Genomic DNA, 17,500 nt, shown 5'->3' on the forward strand with positions numbered 1-17,500 from the left:
ATTTTTCCTCTTTTTTTAACTTGTGCCCTTTCGTGCGTGGACTGTACGTTAGCAGACTCTTTTTTTTTTCCATTAAGGTTTCATATAAAAGGTCATTAACCATTCTTTTTCAAAAGGTTTACCTTGACTGAAAAAGGAATCTTTTTTCCTAATTATAGGAAATGAAAATTTGGGTCACTTGGACTCGGATTGAAGGAAAAAAACTTTAGAGGTTTGAAGCTCACATATTTCTCTCCCTACAGAGAGAATGAGAGATGCAGTTATTTGTCGTGTCGTGCTTTTGTTTGTAGTTATTGTCCAAAAGGATCAAACTTAAGAAAGGTGTCAACTAGTTTTGTCCTGGATTGTAGAGTTGAAAAAACTATCACTTAAGAAAGGGCTGTTAGGGGCTGTTTAAATGAGAAAACTCCCCAGGGGCGAGTTCCATTCCAGGATCTCCACCCTTTCCAGTCCACCCAGAGGTCAAGTTCATACAGAAACTAGTGGTTGTTCCTCCTTTATAAGATACTGTTGCGAGATTTCGTACCGGAATGAAATTCTCCCTCCGATACAGAAACCGAAGTGAACTCTCGCCTGTATGACTCGCTCCGGTGCGACACTTTCGGGTGGTATCATGTAAACGAGCGCAAAGCCACAACGGGGAACCGGAGTGAACTCGCTCCGGGACGAAAGTCACGGGCCCGGTGTCATGTAAACACCCTCTAAAGTTGTTGTCTTCTATTCGGTTCCTCAAATGGGATAACTGTTTTGTTAGCATTTCAAATGGAATTTGTACTGAGGATGAAAACAAAGCGAAATTCCCGGATAGGAAAGAGCAATACAGACCGGCCAAAATGAGCTTAACGGTTAGAATCGAATCCCCACCTCCAAATATTCGGAACCAATATTATTTGTCGCGGGCATCCACCCTCCAGTGCGTCCAGTGTATCCCAGCGATGCGTGAGAAGGGTAGTAATAAGTTCTTGAATATGGCCATGAAGAGGTATATACTCTTATAGAAGAAGCCGTCAATTGATTCCCGCTTACAACTCGGGGAGTCACTTCATTTTCTGATGATAAAAAATGACATATAACATTAAATAAATGAAATAAATGGATATATTTGCAGTGCGGGTAACATATGAAAAGGAGAACTAGTCCTCAGTTATCTGGACAATTTCAGCAATTTTCAGCAAATTTTTGACACCTGAAAATTTGCAGGTGACTTCACCGGGACTCGAAGGCATGACCTCATGGTTTCAAATCACGTTGAAGCCACCTGAATTTTTGAAGTAATTCTAATAGAAAATTTCTTAAAATAGGAGGATCATTTCTACCTTTTGTATAAAACACTCACGCGGGCAGTTTACAATTTCCGACTATTTCGGGTGTTAACTAATTGTACGACCTGTTTTCCACAATTCCATCCGATAATTTAGGACCCAACTGAGGTAGCCCCTTTATTCTAGGTTGGACCAACCAAAAGTTTGGACATTATTTCCTTGTTGTAAGCCCTTATTTAAGAAACAACACCCGCTAAGCAAGATTTCGTCCAGATGACCGGTGCTTTTGGAAAATCACTCAACATTTTGCCGTGGTCACCCCTTGCGGAATTTCCCAACAATTGGCTAGTACTCGCAGATTTGCAAGGAGGAGGCGATATCTCGTCCACCCTCCAAGGGGCACCAATCGCGTCATTGAACACAGCCTAAAGAGCGTTTTCACATGACGTCACGGCGGCTATGTTGGTGTTTCAAAACAAAGAAATGGCAGCCATGATGGTGTACCAAACTAATCATCCGGGAATTGATCTCTATTTTTATACAAAATACTTTCCTTTGTTTCAGTAATCCAATATGCCTGCTGGTCACGTGCGTGAAAACGCTCTATAGGTCGTTTGCACGTGACGTCATACCCGACTACGAACATTGACATGTACTCAAAAAAGCCACAAATTTAAGTTCAAGTTCAAGTTCATTGCACACTGTTTACACACACAAGTGTGTGTGCGTGAATGTTTAAACACGTTCACTGATATATAGACCACAATTTAGCATAGAAAAGCCATTTGAAATTCATCTGTCAACGAATTTGTGGGTATAGTTAAGGATATTAAAGAAAATCTCATGGTTGTTACCTATTTTGTCAATTTATAAGCATACTGCATTGCCACTAATGAATTACGGGTGCATTTCTTGGTTAGGTTGTTCTAAGAAAATGTCAACGAAGTGATCATGAAAACGTTTACAAAAACAGGCCATGCGTTCAGGAGAAATGCGTAGGCGGTTTTGCGCGCAGTATTGAGTTTTGAGATTGAGAGACTATTTTTCAATATGTGATTGAAAAAGTTTTCCTCGATACATTTGCAATTGCAGAAATAACGCGGGCCCCGCAGAGGTATAAGGCGGGGCGCCATGAATAATTCAAAGTTTAGACAAAGCATGAAACACACTGCTGCTCTGTTGGTGATTAGTTTCGAGTTAATCAGTTTATCAATTTTCTATATTAGAATTTTAACATTTTCAAATTTTTTCAGTGATACTGAAGTAAATTGTGTATACATGACTAGAAGATTTATTTAGCTACTATTTACCTTGTTGTACATGCTGATCCATTTTGTAGGGCAAAAATATATTAGCATGACTATTATCTGTGAATTGTTCTATACGTCAGAGCAACGGCATATTTCGCAATTGCAGGACTTCTCGTCATTGTTACAATCTGTGTAGATTCGCCGGGATGCAAACGCCATAATGAAAAAAAACGGAAATTCTGTTATTCGGAAATAGGAAAGTTATCTAGTAGCTCAGAACTAGGCGTAAATGAAATAAGTAAAGTCATAAAAATTTTAGGGGTGAATTTTACTTTTAACCACTCACTGTTTTATAAACTAAATTTTGAATCAATCGAGAAATCTCTGAGAGGATTGTTGAAGGGCTGGAGCTGGAGAGGGCTTACTTTACTTGGAAAAATACAAGTGATCAAATCTTTCGCTATACCAAATATCTTATACAGGGTTGTTCTTATTTCAAACAAAAAAGAGTTTATTAAGAAAATAAATACTGTATTATATTCTTTTGTTTGGAAAGGAAATGACAAGGTAAAGCGCACAGCTTTTATCAACCCAATTGATAAAGGAGGCTTAAAAATGTCCAATATTGAGTCTATGATCTCTGCCCAAAGAATAATCTGTATAAAGAGATATCTGTCCACCGATCGTGCTAGCTGGAATTTTTTTTTTGATTTTTATCTTAAAAAAGAAGGGGGAAATTCTTGTTCCATTGTAATTTCAACTATACTAAATTATCGATAGCTCTTCCAGAATTTTACAAAGAATCTGGTTGACTTGTCGATTAGCTTGCATCTGAGAGAGTGTCAAATTTTCATATTCTGACCCCTAAACGATACTTGTGGATACGCGAAATATCCACGACTAAAAATAGTTCCCTCGGGGGACATGTGCTTACGAGTAACAAATGCTACACATTAACATTCTCTGTGTGATTGTTGTTTGTGTTTTTGTCATGGGCGTTAAAATTATTTAAAGATAATTTCGTGACCTTTCTGGTGTTAGTTGGTCTTGGTTTTAGTTATCAGCTAACTTAGCTACCAAAATTAGACTGACAAATTTCAAATGCAAGTTCTTTTACCATCTCAGCAACTGTCAGTCGACAAAGAATTTCATCTAAAATAAAGTTTACTTCTACCCGTCAGGAATTTATATTTTAAATTTTATGCAAAATTTCGGCATTAAACATCTCGATCTCGACGTGCCAAAAATATGCATATCCCGGCTATTGGCACATGTCAAAGTATAAAGTTGTTTTATAAGACGAAAAAAATTACGTTGCCTAAAAACCCACTCTAAAGCCTAGTTTTCGTACGTCGGGAAAATCCCAGACTATCGGGAATTTCACAGTTTCCCGACCGTCCCAGATTTTGCCGACATATCGGAAAATCGCCAGATGCTTGTCCCAGATTCTCCCGATAGTGGCTTCTGCGGAAAATGGAAAGTGGGCAAAAAAAAAAAAAAATGAAACTTGCGATTTAGAGGATTGGTAACGGGCTAAAGACCATCGCCGACTTCTCCGACAGTTTTCATATGTCGGGAATAATCGCCGACGATCGCAAAAATCTGGGACACGTCGGGAAAATAGAAACGCTTCCTATTTTCCCGATTCCCAGATTATCTACCCTGCGAGCAGAGTCTCTTTCGATCTTCCTAGATAAGTCGGGAAGAGGAAAGTAGACTCTGCTCGCCGCCTCCACATTCTTTGATTTGCCGCTCATCCAAAGAATTGGATGAGTCAGTCCAGTTTCGACTTGTCAAACCTGTTTTTTTAATTTTTGCGCATGATCAATCGCCACGCGTCATCAATATTTTGAAATTTACGACAGCGTGGCAATTTTAACTGTTAGAATTCCCATGAGTTTTTCCTATGTGTGTCGGTTACAGAAACTTGTGTGACAGAAACCTATAAATTTTTCAGTAAAAAAAAAAAATGGCATTTTAAGAGTGGACTATCTTGAGTTTCCAATGAAATGATTCCTTGATTGTTGTGTGTTTGCCAGAGTTGTTGGAAAATATCCCGACTGTTTTTCGTTTTGTGCTTTTGTGGCTACAGGTCACGCATGACTGACACCGAATACATAAATTTTTAACGCATGCTCAATGCGAAATGTGGAGGCTGCGAGCAGAGTCTACTTTCCTCTTCCCGAATTATCTAGTAGGAAGATTGAAAGAGACTCTGCTCGCAGGGTACAGATTATCGGGAATGTCTACGATTTATGGTTTTCATTAGTCGGCAAAATCTGGGACGGTCGCGAAACTGCGAAATCCCCGATCGTCTGGGATTTTCCCGACATATGAAAACTACAATCATAGACAAAAGTAGTTGGGAAGGTTATGCAAATGAACCACGCCAGAGCTGTATTTCAACCTGCTTCTGTTAAAGCTGAAAAGAAATAGTTTCATTTTCTCGTACATAGCCCCCGTCCCCCCTACTCAATGTTGGAATGTAAGTCAACAATTTCCCACTGAAACCATTCAGTTTTGCACAACATTGAAGGAGGGAGGAGGGGAGAGAAGCAATGAAGACTTCAAAAGTGCTAACCTTCCCAACAGTTTTGTCTAGGATTGTATGAGAGTAGGAAATCTGCTTTGAACGCTTATAACTCTCTTAGTATTTGACACGCGGCTTCCATTTCTTATTCTGGACATGTTCTTATAATGTACTTTCCAATGCATAAATAAAATCTCACAATAGTGAAATTTGGTTAAAATCATCTTTTTATGATTTGGATTTCAGACTTGCTTGACGCTTCACAACGTTACTCCAAAATCCGTTAATGTCATGGAGTAATAATGTTCACATACATGATTACAGTTCACAAAATAGCTCAATGATTAAAAAGACATCCTACTCACAATATAAGTGCAAAAAAAGTAATCACTGTTAATTTACTTATTTAATGCTTAATGTAACTCTGTTTGAAATGCACATGACGTTTTTGAAAGGCGCTGCTCTCAACTTGGCAAAGTGCAACTGACATCCGCCATTGTAAGAGTTTAGTCCGTGAACTCGTTTGACCTTTCAAGACCATCTTTTTGCCTTTAATTAACTATCATTTAGTCTCCTCCCCTTTCTGTTCATTTACGAAGGAATTTTCATCATGTTATTTGCTCTACAATTTAATACCGTTGAGACACTAATGCAACATGACGTCCAAACACATGTATGAAAGTTGAAAACTTGCCTTATTTTTAACCAGATAAACGCCTAAAATTCATGATATCACGGCAAAATGCAGTTACATGTTAAAGCAAGCACTAATTGTGTTTGTTTTTCAAAGGCACTGTAAACGCTAAGAAAAAAGTCGTCTTTCCAATTTAAGACCACGCCCAGAAAATTCAGACAATCATAGACAAAAGTAGTTGGGAAGGTTATGTAAATGAACCACACCAGAGCTGTATATCAACCTGCTTCTGTTAAAGCTGAAAAGAAATAGTCTCACTTTCTCTCACACAGCCCCCCTCCCCCCTATTCAATGTTGGAATGTAAGTCAACAATTTCCCACTGAAACCATTCAGTTTTGCACAACATTGAAGGAGGGGGGAGGGGAGAGAAGCAACCTTCCCAAGAGTTTTGACGTCTAGGATTTTAGGCTTAATGTCGTCTTGCTTCAACTAGCTACTAAAATAAGTTTGTTTACGAATCTCGGCAGCTATCACTCTGCCAGCCTGAGAAGTTAACCTCTACCTGTGAGAAATTTGTACTTTCAATTTCAGCAAAACAAAACAAATGGTCAATTGATTTTGGTTTTTTGGCATAAGAGATATCGACATGACAAAAATATGCACATCGCGTCGGCAAGTGTCAGAAGAGAAAGTTGCCTTTGATGACAACTCATGAGATTTTCACAAAATGTTTCGAAATTCGAAAATATCAGACATCTTACTGGATATTGACATGAACGATCATTGGAGAGGTTTTATAGGCATTTTAACTCCAAAGGCTGGAATCAAAAACGTGAAAAGAATATTTGTAAAATAGCCTTAAACAACAAATAAAAAGACATACAATGTATTTAGTTTTATACACAAACCAAAGCAAACGATCGATTCCAAGAAATTTCAACATTTTATCTTAATAATCCTCAAAAGGCTTTAGTAAAGTATATTGTCATAGTACTGCTGTGCTGATTGTTGAGGCCCCATTAGGGAGGGGGTGGGGGCGGAACCAGAGGTGAATAAATCTGATATCCTCGAGTGAAAGGCCGATAAAATGCTTATTTTACACATTGGTGAGGTTTCCTAGAACATGCACTGTTGTTTGAGATGTCGGCATGAAAAAATTGGCATGATGAAAATTTGTAAAGAAACAAATATATGTAGTCTCTAGGGACTTAAATTACATCCATGTGCGTGGAAAATTGCGAAGACAAAATTGTCATGGACTGAGTTGAATATTTAGGTGTAGTTTGTCTCGTGTTGTAATTTGCACTGTGGATGTTTTGAGGGGAATAACTCAATATAATCCCCTGCGAAAACAGGAAACCGAGTCATGTGGCAAATAATACATTTTATTGCACTGACTGATAACAACGTCGCAGCATCCAAACACTTTTTGTGCATAATGTGTTATCGCTTTACGCTTGAGTAAGTATTGCACTTGCATGTGCATACACATGATTTTGTCACTTTAATTTGAAGACGAGGAAGGAGTGGTTGGAATTTCAGCTGAATCATTATGAGGAATGCACAGATATACGCCCCCAGTTTAAAAATATTGATATTGGTCAATTTCTGTAGCGAATATATTTGAGGAGCAGAGTGTAAATGGTTTGTAGCACGTTTCAAAGGGGAAAATCGAAAATAATACACTTTTGTTAACAGAGCGACTAAATATTTTGTGAATACATAAACTACACATTATCCAGGATTTTTGTTGGTATAACCGGGTTGTATTGGTTCACATGTCCCGTTTACGCAGGATGTGTTCAGGCTTGCTTATCTTACTGCAATTTTGTGATTATGACATCAGTGCAATAGGCCATTTCCGAGTTCAAGCCTGCCTCATCTTCAAAGCGAGTCTAAGTGCGAAGTTTTTCAAGTTATGAAAATTAGTTTTCATTCATATGTAAAGTAGAACTAATTACCATCACAAAAACTTCGCACTTAGACTGGCTTTGAAGACGAGGCAGGACATCGCACCTGACTTCACGGCGGCCATGTTGGTGGAAAGAACAATAGCGAAAATGGCCGTCTTATCACGTGAGTGCAATCAGAGAATTAGTGCGTGATTAATCCACTGTGACGGTTTGATATAATAACCGCGCGATGCAACTTATCCATTTTATCCTTGAAGATCCCTTTGCCCCAGCAGAGGTAGAAACATGAGAGAAGTGTAACTCAAAGGGGATATTTTCTGAGAGAATTATTCGTATTGTTGCTTATAAGCGCTTGCGATTTCCAATGTAATTTATCTTTACAGGTTTATGACATCAATCAAACTTCCTGCTTTAGCTTCCAATGGGCGAGTCGTTTTGCTCCGAAAAGAGGATTAATTATTATTTTTTTTTTTTAACATTTTAGAATTATGCTAAATTGCAAGATTTCCAATGGCTTCACTAAGGACCGTTAGTACTTTTTGCAACAAAAGTCGCCTAGCAATATCAGTTGAAGCTAGAGAACTGAAATCTTTTTTGATGGCGAGTTTAACTTCCAGTTAATAGCTAACTATCTCAAAATATAAATTTTAAAAAAGTATGAGAAACAAAACTACGTCGAAGACAAAGTCTTCTAGTCACGTCGAAGACAAAGTGCGTCGTGTCTTGGTCATCCTATTATAGAACGACACTTTAGGAGGGGTTTCTTTTGATAAGGGTGTGAAAGAATACCTGTTTTCCCGCCGTATGCTTTAGCCAGTCCTGGGAAGAAACCGTGGTAAAACGTCACTGAAATTCTCCCTCCTGAACCTCCTCCTCCGGTGCCAGATCCCATCCCTCCAGAAGCCAGCAATCTTCCGTAACCATCGATTTCATAGCAATCTATCGACACACCGCCACCACTTCCCCCTCCGCCATTCGAATTCTCTTGTGCACGTTCCCCATTTACTTGCACTGTGCCGTCGATTATAAGTTTGCGAGCATAGATTCTCAAAAGTCCGCCCCCTTTTGCTCGCGTATTGGAGTTTCCACCACCCCAACTCCCGGCCTGTGCAACGGCGAACGCGTTACCGTAAGTTTCTGCCTGTGGCAATGACAGCGACGTGTTTGAGGCAGCACCAGCTCTTCCTCCAAAGCTTCCGCCAGAGCTGCCGATGTCCCCGCTAACGCCGCCCTCTCGATTCTTCGTCATGCCTCTGTTATACTCTAGCACTATTATTCCAGTACTTTGAATATTAAACGTCTGGGACACATTGAAGTAATGCTGCGAGGACCACGATGTCGTCTCCAAAAAAACCTCCGTACTAATGGTCAAGCTCTGGTATGAATGTATTCCCGGAGCAAATTTACACGGAGACGTAATTACAGCGTTGATACCACTGTTACAGGTAGACAACGCTGTTTGTCCAAGATAGAATACTGAAACAAGAATAACCACAAGTGTGAAAGACTCTCTCAGGCGATGCCTTTTCATGATTCACTCGCAACTAACTAGTCCAGTTGTGTATTTGGAACCTTAATTAATGCTCAAACAGAGCTGAGTATCCAAATCTTTGAAAATGAAACGTTTCTCTTGCTTAAATCAATCTTTCCAAGTGAAAATTGATCAACAGTGTCGAGTTTGTTTGTACTTGTCAAACTTCATATTTGTATTCAGAAACGTAGCCCAAAGCGTAATTAGAATAAATTTACGTTAGCTCAATCACTGCGTCCATGAATAAGAAAGATATTGACGTTTGCGGTTAGACAAACTTGCCTTGACACTTTTCGAGTTTCTAATTCTTTTATCAAAACTACCGGAATGCGTGCATACTACGGTGATGTGACGCAAACACGTACCGTTTTTTTTTAATTAAAGGTAAATTAAGCAATAAAAAAGATGTAGCTTTACAATACCCTCGTTAACAGGCAGGTTTTAAAAGTTCCTTGGAAAAAGTGTTAAATTCAGAAGGTTCACATGAGCACGTTTTCCATTTGTAAAATTTTGCGGTTGACTGATTTCGTGATGAAAGGTGCAGTATGTGTGTAAATGCTCCTTTTGACACGCTGGCGAATAGGAGGTTTTCACGTGACGTCATCGCCGCCATGTTGGTGGACGAAAACAAAAGATCTCTCATTAGCTTCTTTTGTTCGTCCACCAGAAGTCGTACATTTCTCTATTGTTATTGGTGTCTCTAGAGGTTGGTTGAAAACGTTCTATTCTGTCACACTTGTCAGCCCTTCTCGCACTCTTCGCTTTGCTTTTAGCACTACGCAAATACAGACCCCATGATCGCGCTCTGATTAACAGGCTCTATCGGAAAAAAAAAAAAAAAAAAAAAAGAAAAACAATAAGGAACAGACCCTAACCCTAGATAAACCAATTTGCATTCACAGACAAAGAGGTCGATTCTTCCTCATTAGAGCTTTAACTTAGGCTTCGATAGTAGGGCAGAGGCTACTGCCTACAACCTTGGGCAAAACTAGGCTCGATTTCTGCCGCTCACTCGAGTTCGTGATTTCGGGAGTGAGCGCTGGGTCATTTCCCGAATCGAGTAGGATAAAAGTCCTTGGGAAAATTTGACAAACCCCTATAAAATGATTATTTTTAATTTTCCTGTCTGATCAAGTTATCTGGGAATTAATGGAGCGTGTTTCGCAGTCGATAAAAATGTGTAGGTTTTTATTATTATTATTTTTTTCAAATTGCATGAAAAAGAACGGAGTGAGTGAGAAATAAAGGAGCAACTGTACAACATTCTAAACTGTAGATCGACAATTTCAATGCCATTTGTGTTGTTGGTTGAACTGATGGCATCACATTTCTGCAATCGGATGAATTGGAAAATGTCACAATTTGAGAAGCTGAAACGTAGGAAAAAACAATAATGGATTGTACATTTAGTGACCGCGACAAATAATTGATTTGGATTCCGTTGATTTTTGACCATTTTTCGGGTGAAAAACATCGCCTGGATAAATCTGAGATTGAGTGTCAAAAATTGAAATTGAAATTATTTGACGTATTCTCAATTCTCAATGTCTCTCTTGAGTGATCGCAGTCAACTACAAAGGCTGAACCTACAGTAACATAAAACTCGTTGGGAAAATTTGACACAACCCTATAAAATGCTTATTTTTAATTTTCCTGTCGGATAAAAGATTTTAAAACCTGACAAGGTTCTGGTTGTATTTTACCTTATGAGGATCCACTGGGCAGGGCATAACAAAATAATTCAACAGGTGTGCAAAGTGTGTTGTGTTATTAAGGGGTCCTCTCTATATGATCACTTGTGGGGTACCTCAAGAGTCACTCCATTCTAGTCTTTTTCTCATTTTGATTTACGTCAATAATATTCCCAATTGCTTGGTATACGGAATAGCGCGATTGTTTGCGGACGACACGAACCTAACATTCGCAAGTTGCAATCTACCAGTTGTGCAAGACAAAGCTGAGGGGTAACAACGGTGTTACAACGGTGTCGAGCTGTTTCAAATTTCCTAAGATCATTGTCAGAGTTTGTTGCCAACGCAACGTAGCAAAATCAAAGCATATTTATAACATACATACGTGCATACTTTATTGACCGCCCCCCATAGGGGCTTTTCAGGTGGTCCAATCTAATCTATTTTAAGACTTTCCAATCATTCAGCAGACCCATGTTTGATGCTAGCCTGGAGGTTGCGTGAACAACTGGTGTCAACAACGTCAAGTGTAGATAAACTACCACAACTTGATCTATTGTAGTGTTACACTCGTGATAACAGCAGTTAGGACGCCGGTGTCAAACGCCAGTTGGACCTTAGCCATATGAATAAGGATGTTAAAGAAATTGCCGCCTGGCTTTATATGAACAAACTTATTCTTAATTTGTTGAAGACAGATTTTATGTTAATCGGGTCGAGACACGAATCGCCGCTCTCAATGAAGGTAACATAGAACTCTCCTTGTCCAATACTGATGGCAACTGAGTGGAGTTCACTGAATGTTTGTGCCCACCTGCAAAGCATCATGCATTAATTTAAGTGACCTCGAATTTAACAATAATAAGAAAACCTAAACCCTTTCTAAAAAGCGAGAAACTTCTTGATTTATACAGGTCAATTATTGAACCATATATCAGTTCCATTATATTTTGTGGGATTCAATAGGTGACACTCTAAGCAATAGTTTCCAAAAGCTTCGTACTCTAAATCATGCGGGGAAACTCACTTGAGGAATTAGGTTGGACTCAATTAAATTCCCGGCATAAGGCAATTCCACATGGCCAATCTGATGTTTAAAATATTTAACGGCCCGGTGCCTCTATCTTTTACAAAAGGTATCGAAAATCCCTGTAAAATCGTCATACACTCAAACAAGGCTTTCGCAACAACAAATTACAACGAAATTGTAACCTCCTGGTGCGAGACAGTCATTCCCGTTCCAAGAGCCGCCTGGTCCTCTTATATTAGCCACCTGTACCGTATTGGAGTTCCTTGGTCCTGCCTTTGGCAGCCAAGAGAGCCAAGCAGCTCTTGGGAAGGGAATATAATACATTTGTTACACGGTGGGTGAAAACTATTGACTTCATACACACTACTTTAGCTTATGTCTGGAGAAGACATCTTTTGGGTGTTTATTCTTACTAATATGCTTTGGTTTCGGCATCGAATTCCAAAGACGCTTGTTAAGGAGTATAAGCTCCGATGCTCACGACACCCAATGCAATTAACTAAAAAAAAAATTATTTGGATCAATGTAACGTTTGCCCCCGGAACAAAAGACTGCAGGAGGCATTGTCTAAATAATCCTTGAAGAGTGTAACTGAAGGCAAAGCGAAAGAATCTTTCGAACATGTGGATTGATTTAAAAAAGGCTTTCGATGGTGTACCTTATATGAACATATGTTTCAAACTTTGCATTTTGACGGTATTAACCGAGAGCTTAAACGACCAAACTCCAACTAGCATGACAAGAAAAGCTACTTTTAACTCAATCCCATGAACAGCACGTGCCTAAAAAATCAATGCGCAAGTCGCCCGTAAGCCATTCTTACTGCGTTGTCTCTCAGTGCTCTTTGCTTCTACAGAATTCGGTAGGTGCTTTATTTGCCATTTCTGTATTCGCTTTTAAGCATAAAGGCCACGCTACAACTATTAAAGATGGCCTTCCTAAAACCTCTAGCTATTTGACGTCAGACGTAACGGTTGTTGTTTTAATTACCCTGCAAGCAGAGCCCTTAACGAAACGTTCCGTTGGGTGCCCCTGTTCTTTCTTCCTAGACTGACTCATCAAGGAAGATCATAGGGCCTCTGCTGGCATGGTAAGGTTTCGTGGAAATCATCTTTGATTGCCGCTTTATAGAGCGGACATGTAACAAACTGCTTCGTACAAAAAGCATTAAATCGGTTAAGTGTAGTACACAATTGTCGAGTACTCATCAGTCATTACAATGGCTGGAATGAGTGTTTGTGCGGTTTACAATAAATTCTGAGGTTTAACTTCATCGAGAAGGCATTCAATTTGACGAAGATGATCATCACTGAGCTAAATCAAGGAAACATTTTACTTCATCATGAGTACAATAAAACCTTGCATCAAATGAAATTAGCAGACTAAACTGAAACCATCTTTGACCCTATAGTCTCTCTTCCTTCACAAAATGTTGATTCATCGTTTCCCACAACAATCACATAATGGCGGATTATTGCGGCTACTGTGACATGATTCAGCATGTACGAAAAGATTACAACCTCCAGAACATGAGGCTGATGGAAATCGTTGTTGTTGAAGCTTTGTGAAAAGGACCCAAATGGCATTCAACAAGATTCCAACTCCACAAATTAATATGGGTACAACCTATTCCATGGTTCCTTTATTGGGTGACTCGGCACCCAAAACGTCACAATTTGATCACAAATGCCATTATTTGTCATTGTCACGAACAATCTGTTCCATGCCATTATTTTATTGGTATTTTTACCCTTATAATTCAGTCTACATGCCAGCTTGTTCATGCTCTATCGCATCTCATTTAATCCCATGAAAATCAGAGAAAGTCCAAAGTATTTTTGTTGCCGCTCAAATTCAAATTGCATGAAAAAGAACGGAGTGAGTGAGAAATAAAAATGAGCAACTATACGACATTCTAAACTGTAGATCGACAATTTCAATGCTATTTGTGTTGTTGGTTGAACTGATGGCATCACATTTCTGCAATCGGATGAATTGGAAAATGTCACAATTTGAGAAGCTGAAACGTAGGAAAAAACAATGATGGATTGTACATTTAGTGACCGCGACAAATAATTGATTTGGATTCCGTTGATTTTTGACCATTTTTCGGGTGAAAAACATCGCCTGGATACATCTGAGATTGAGTGTCAAAAATTGAAATTGAGATTATTTGATGTATTCTCAATTCTCAAGTGTCTCTCTTATGTGATCGCAGTCAACTATAAAGGCTGATGTCACTGGCATTAGAGGAGGAACTATCAATAGCTTGTCTCGAAGCTCGTCCTGAGAGAAATTTTAGAATATGCGAAGAATATTATAAGATCAGGAAAAGGACGCTTAGATTATTTAGAATTTAGGCAAGCGTCCAAGGAGGCAAGATCTACACCCATTGACAATTGTCACTTCAAGGAGTGTCATGACAGACTAGACATAGTGGTGAGTGGTGAAAAGGGTGAATTAACAACAAGTCAACCACCAACAACAACAACTTTAGTAGCCTTTTCCTAACATAACAAATTACAATAAAGGAAATGATGTAATAAAAAGAGTAATGGCTTCCTCAATAACTATAAAAGCGAAGGAAAGTAAGAAGCCAAATTAAAAACGATTAAAGACACTTCGAACAAGAAAGTAACACACAACAAAATAGACTACAGTCGGCTATCTAAACTGTGTACATAACCTATACATCGATATATATAAAAACGTAACTTAAACTTAGTCCTTAATGCAGCAAACAAGCTTGATTTTGCCTTTTTACCGAGAAATCCGGCTTTCAAATACGGAACCAAACGCCTAGCATGGAAACGAAGCTAAGCTGATCATGAAAAATGTTAATTCATAGTGGATGCTTGACACTTCATATAGAAAGTATTTTACCCTCGAGACCTTATTTATACAGACTCAATCCACTGATATGTCCTCTTGATAACGTGAAGAGAAAGAACTTAGATATTCATGCCTTTTTTTCTCTTTTTATTTTATTTTTTTATTTTTTTGGATCTGGTGTTAGTGTTGTCTAACTTTGCGGAGGTGTTCATAAAAATAGTCTTTTAAACTTCGTTTAGTTTCTCCTATGTACTTTAAATGATATCTGTTACATAAAATCATGAAGATAAGGTTTTTAGTTTCGCAAGTTATCTGGGAATTAATGGAGCGTGTTTCGCAGTAGATAAAAATGTGTAGTTTTTAGTCCATGGAAAATGTAAGGACAGGTAGCACAGTTTTGCCACAACGAAAACAAACGGAAGGAAGTGCGGAATTTGAATGAGTTACATTACATGAGCAACAGCTAAACTGTCCCCTAATGTAACTGACACTCTAATCATCCCTGGGGCTGCTCAGTCCGGAAACGAAACACTACTTATTTTTGGTTTTGTTTCCTCGGAAACAAAACGTATCAATTTCAACTTCAGGGTGAAATATTTACACAATGAGGTTGGGTGGCCCATCAAAACAGAGTTTGTTGAATTGAAAATCTTAACATCTATGAGATGCAAAAACAAACTTGCGAACACATGAATTATCGCAAATCAAAATGCTCACAAACATGAACGCGAAGGAAATGGATAATAGATACGAAGTTTTTTACTATCTGAATGATTTTGGGTTAGATCAAATTGTTGAAAAATCTTCGTGTTAATGAGTAATGTAAACAATCTTCGCAATAGTAAGTCGTAGTAATATTTAATAAAATGGGTTAACCAGGAACCACTCAAAGAAATATTGAGGGCTTCCCAAATAAACTTCATTTTACAAGAGAATGACAGAACAAATCTTTTTCTGTCGTTAAAAACTATGGCTACCCATTAAACATTGTACCAGACAAATTTACTTTTTCTATATTTTTATTCAACGGTACACTTTCTATCTGTTAATTTTCCTATGGACTGATACTAAACTGATAGTAAATCTAGAATTACGAGAGAAATTCACGCGGTGAAAAAAAACCCTTTGTCGAATAATTTACAACGTTCAGTTTACATCAGAGCTTCGCATAGCAAGAATTCTGGAAAGAGAGCTTACCGCCCAAGCAGAGAAATACAGTCACTTTGAACTAAAGAACATCGCCGATAAATTGCCGATGCTGTTTTAAAATTGTTTTATAGTGTTTTTCCGGGTTATACGGAATTCCTCGAATAAGCGGCGCATCGGCGGTGCGGCGCTTAATCGAGGGCGGCGCTTATTCGAGTAAATACGGTAAGCACCGAATATACTGAAGTGAACACCCGAAGATAATATAGATATATTTGCAATTTAAAAGTAATCGAATTAGACACTGCACAACGAACGACATGGGTATGAAAATCTTTTTAGCACCATGCAGAGTCCCTGTATGCGGTCGGCCTTATTTCGTTGGTGGCAGTATAGACTCTCAGGCAATCCAAGGGCATCAGCAAGTCTAACAATGTCCATTTTTCTTACTCGAAACTCATGAAAGCACTCTGCTTCGTCCATAGAATCCAGATCAAAACGATCGTTGTCGGCGTGAGGAAATAATGGATTTTTGGAGAAACTAGCGTCATACAACAACAAAAATTCTTCAGAAATAAAATTGACTCCATGCTAGAGAAAGCATTTCTCGAGCTTCCTTTAAACTGGACATCGTCAAGAACAAGTAAATTACATTTTCTCGGTCGACCGACAATGTCCGTAAATTAGCGTAATTGTTTTGCTTAACGCAATCATGTCACGAACTCGGGTGGCGACAACGTCGTTCCCAGGTTCCCCCTTATGCGAGCAATCGAACGTCCGTGACACCCAACGTCGTCGATGCTTAAGGTCCCTAATGAAGTGAAAACCGAACGAATAAACCACCCAGTATAATAAAATGACCACCCAATATACTGATTTAAGCACCGAATATAATGAAGTAAGCACCGAATATAATGGAGAGACCACCGAATATAATGAAGAGGACACCGAAAGAATAAACCACCCAGTATAACCAAGTGATCTGGTGACGTAATTTGGAGGACTGGGAAGAAAAATTTTAACGCCGTATCCCACAACCGCGCTCGGCCTTAGGTGTTATTTCCAAACTCCCTGCATTATTTCTATCGCCAAAACTCGACAGATCATTCTGGGGCTACCACATTTCCTGTTCACATTGGGGATTTTTTGTCGATTTCGATGTAGTCACGAAATCGAGGCTCTTCTTGCCGCCACATGCGGATAGCCCTGGGGACTAGGTTAAAATCCCAATTCAAGATGGCGGCCAGCTCTCTAAACAATGCCCTGACCAAGGAAATATCAAAAGAAATAGATGAGTTTTACAGAAAACTCGAGATGAAATATTATAGTGGTATTCAAAGGGAAGATGTTCCACAAAAGCTGGCAGTGGAAGACCTATTTAAGGAGCTTGCGATACTTAAGGAGCAAACTATGAAGTCGCACTCGGAGGCAAATTTGAGGGAAAAGTTGAAATTCAAGAAGTGTGACTTACACCACATGGCATGCAGTGAAATAAGCTACTGGAAAAAGACATTGATGCGAAGACAATTCTTAACAGCAAAGCATTCGCACCCGTGGGTCATTGAGTTTACTTCGCGACTTCAGAAGGATATTTTCAAGCACATTTTTAATATAATTACAAGCACATCAAATTTCGGTGTACAGACTCGTCCTGGACGCACAACTAAAGAGCAGATTGTA

General features: G+C 38.9%; 1 protein-coding gene across 1 annotated transcript in view; it reads right to left on the reverse strand.

The window, feature by feature from the left end:
* The window catches only part of LOC138014068 (uncharacterized), a 134,135-nt gene extending 124,954 nt beyond the window's left edge, over positions 1-9,181 (reverse strand). Inside the window, 2 exon segments of the mRNA XM_068861097.1 lie at positions 865-1,049; positions 8,380-9,181. Coding sequence (XP_068717198.1) covers positions 865-1,049; positions 8,380-9,121 — 927 coding nt within the window. The 5' untranslated portion in view covers positions 9,122-9,181.
* Between the last annotated feature and the right edge of the window lie 8,319 nt (positions 9,182-17,500).

Source organism: Montipora capricornis, chromosome 8, assembly GCF_036669925.1.
Source record: "Montipora capricornis isolate CH-2021 chromosome 8, ASM3666992v2, whole genome shotgun sequence".
Classification (NCBI taxonomy): domain Eukaryota; kingdom Metazoa; phylum Cnidaria; class Anthozoa; order Scleractinia; family Acroporidae; genus Montipora; species Montipora capricornis.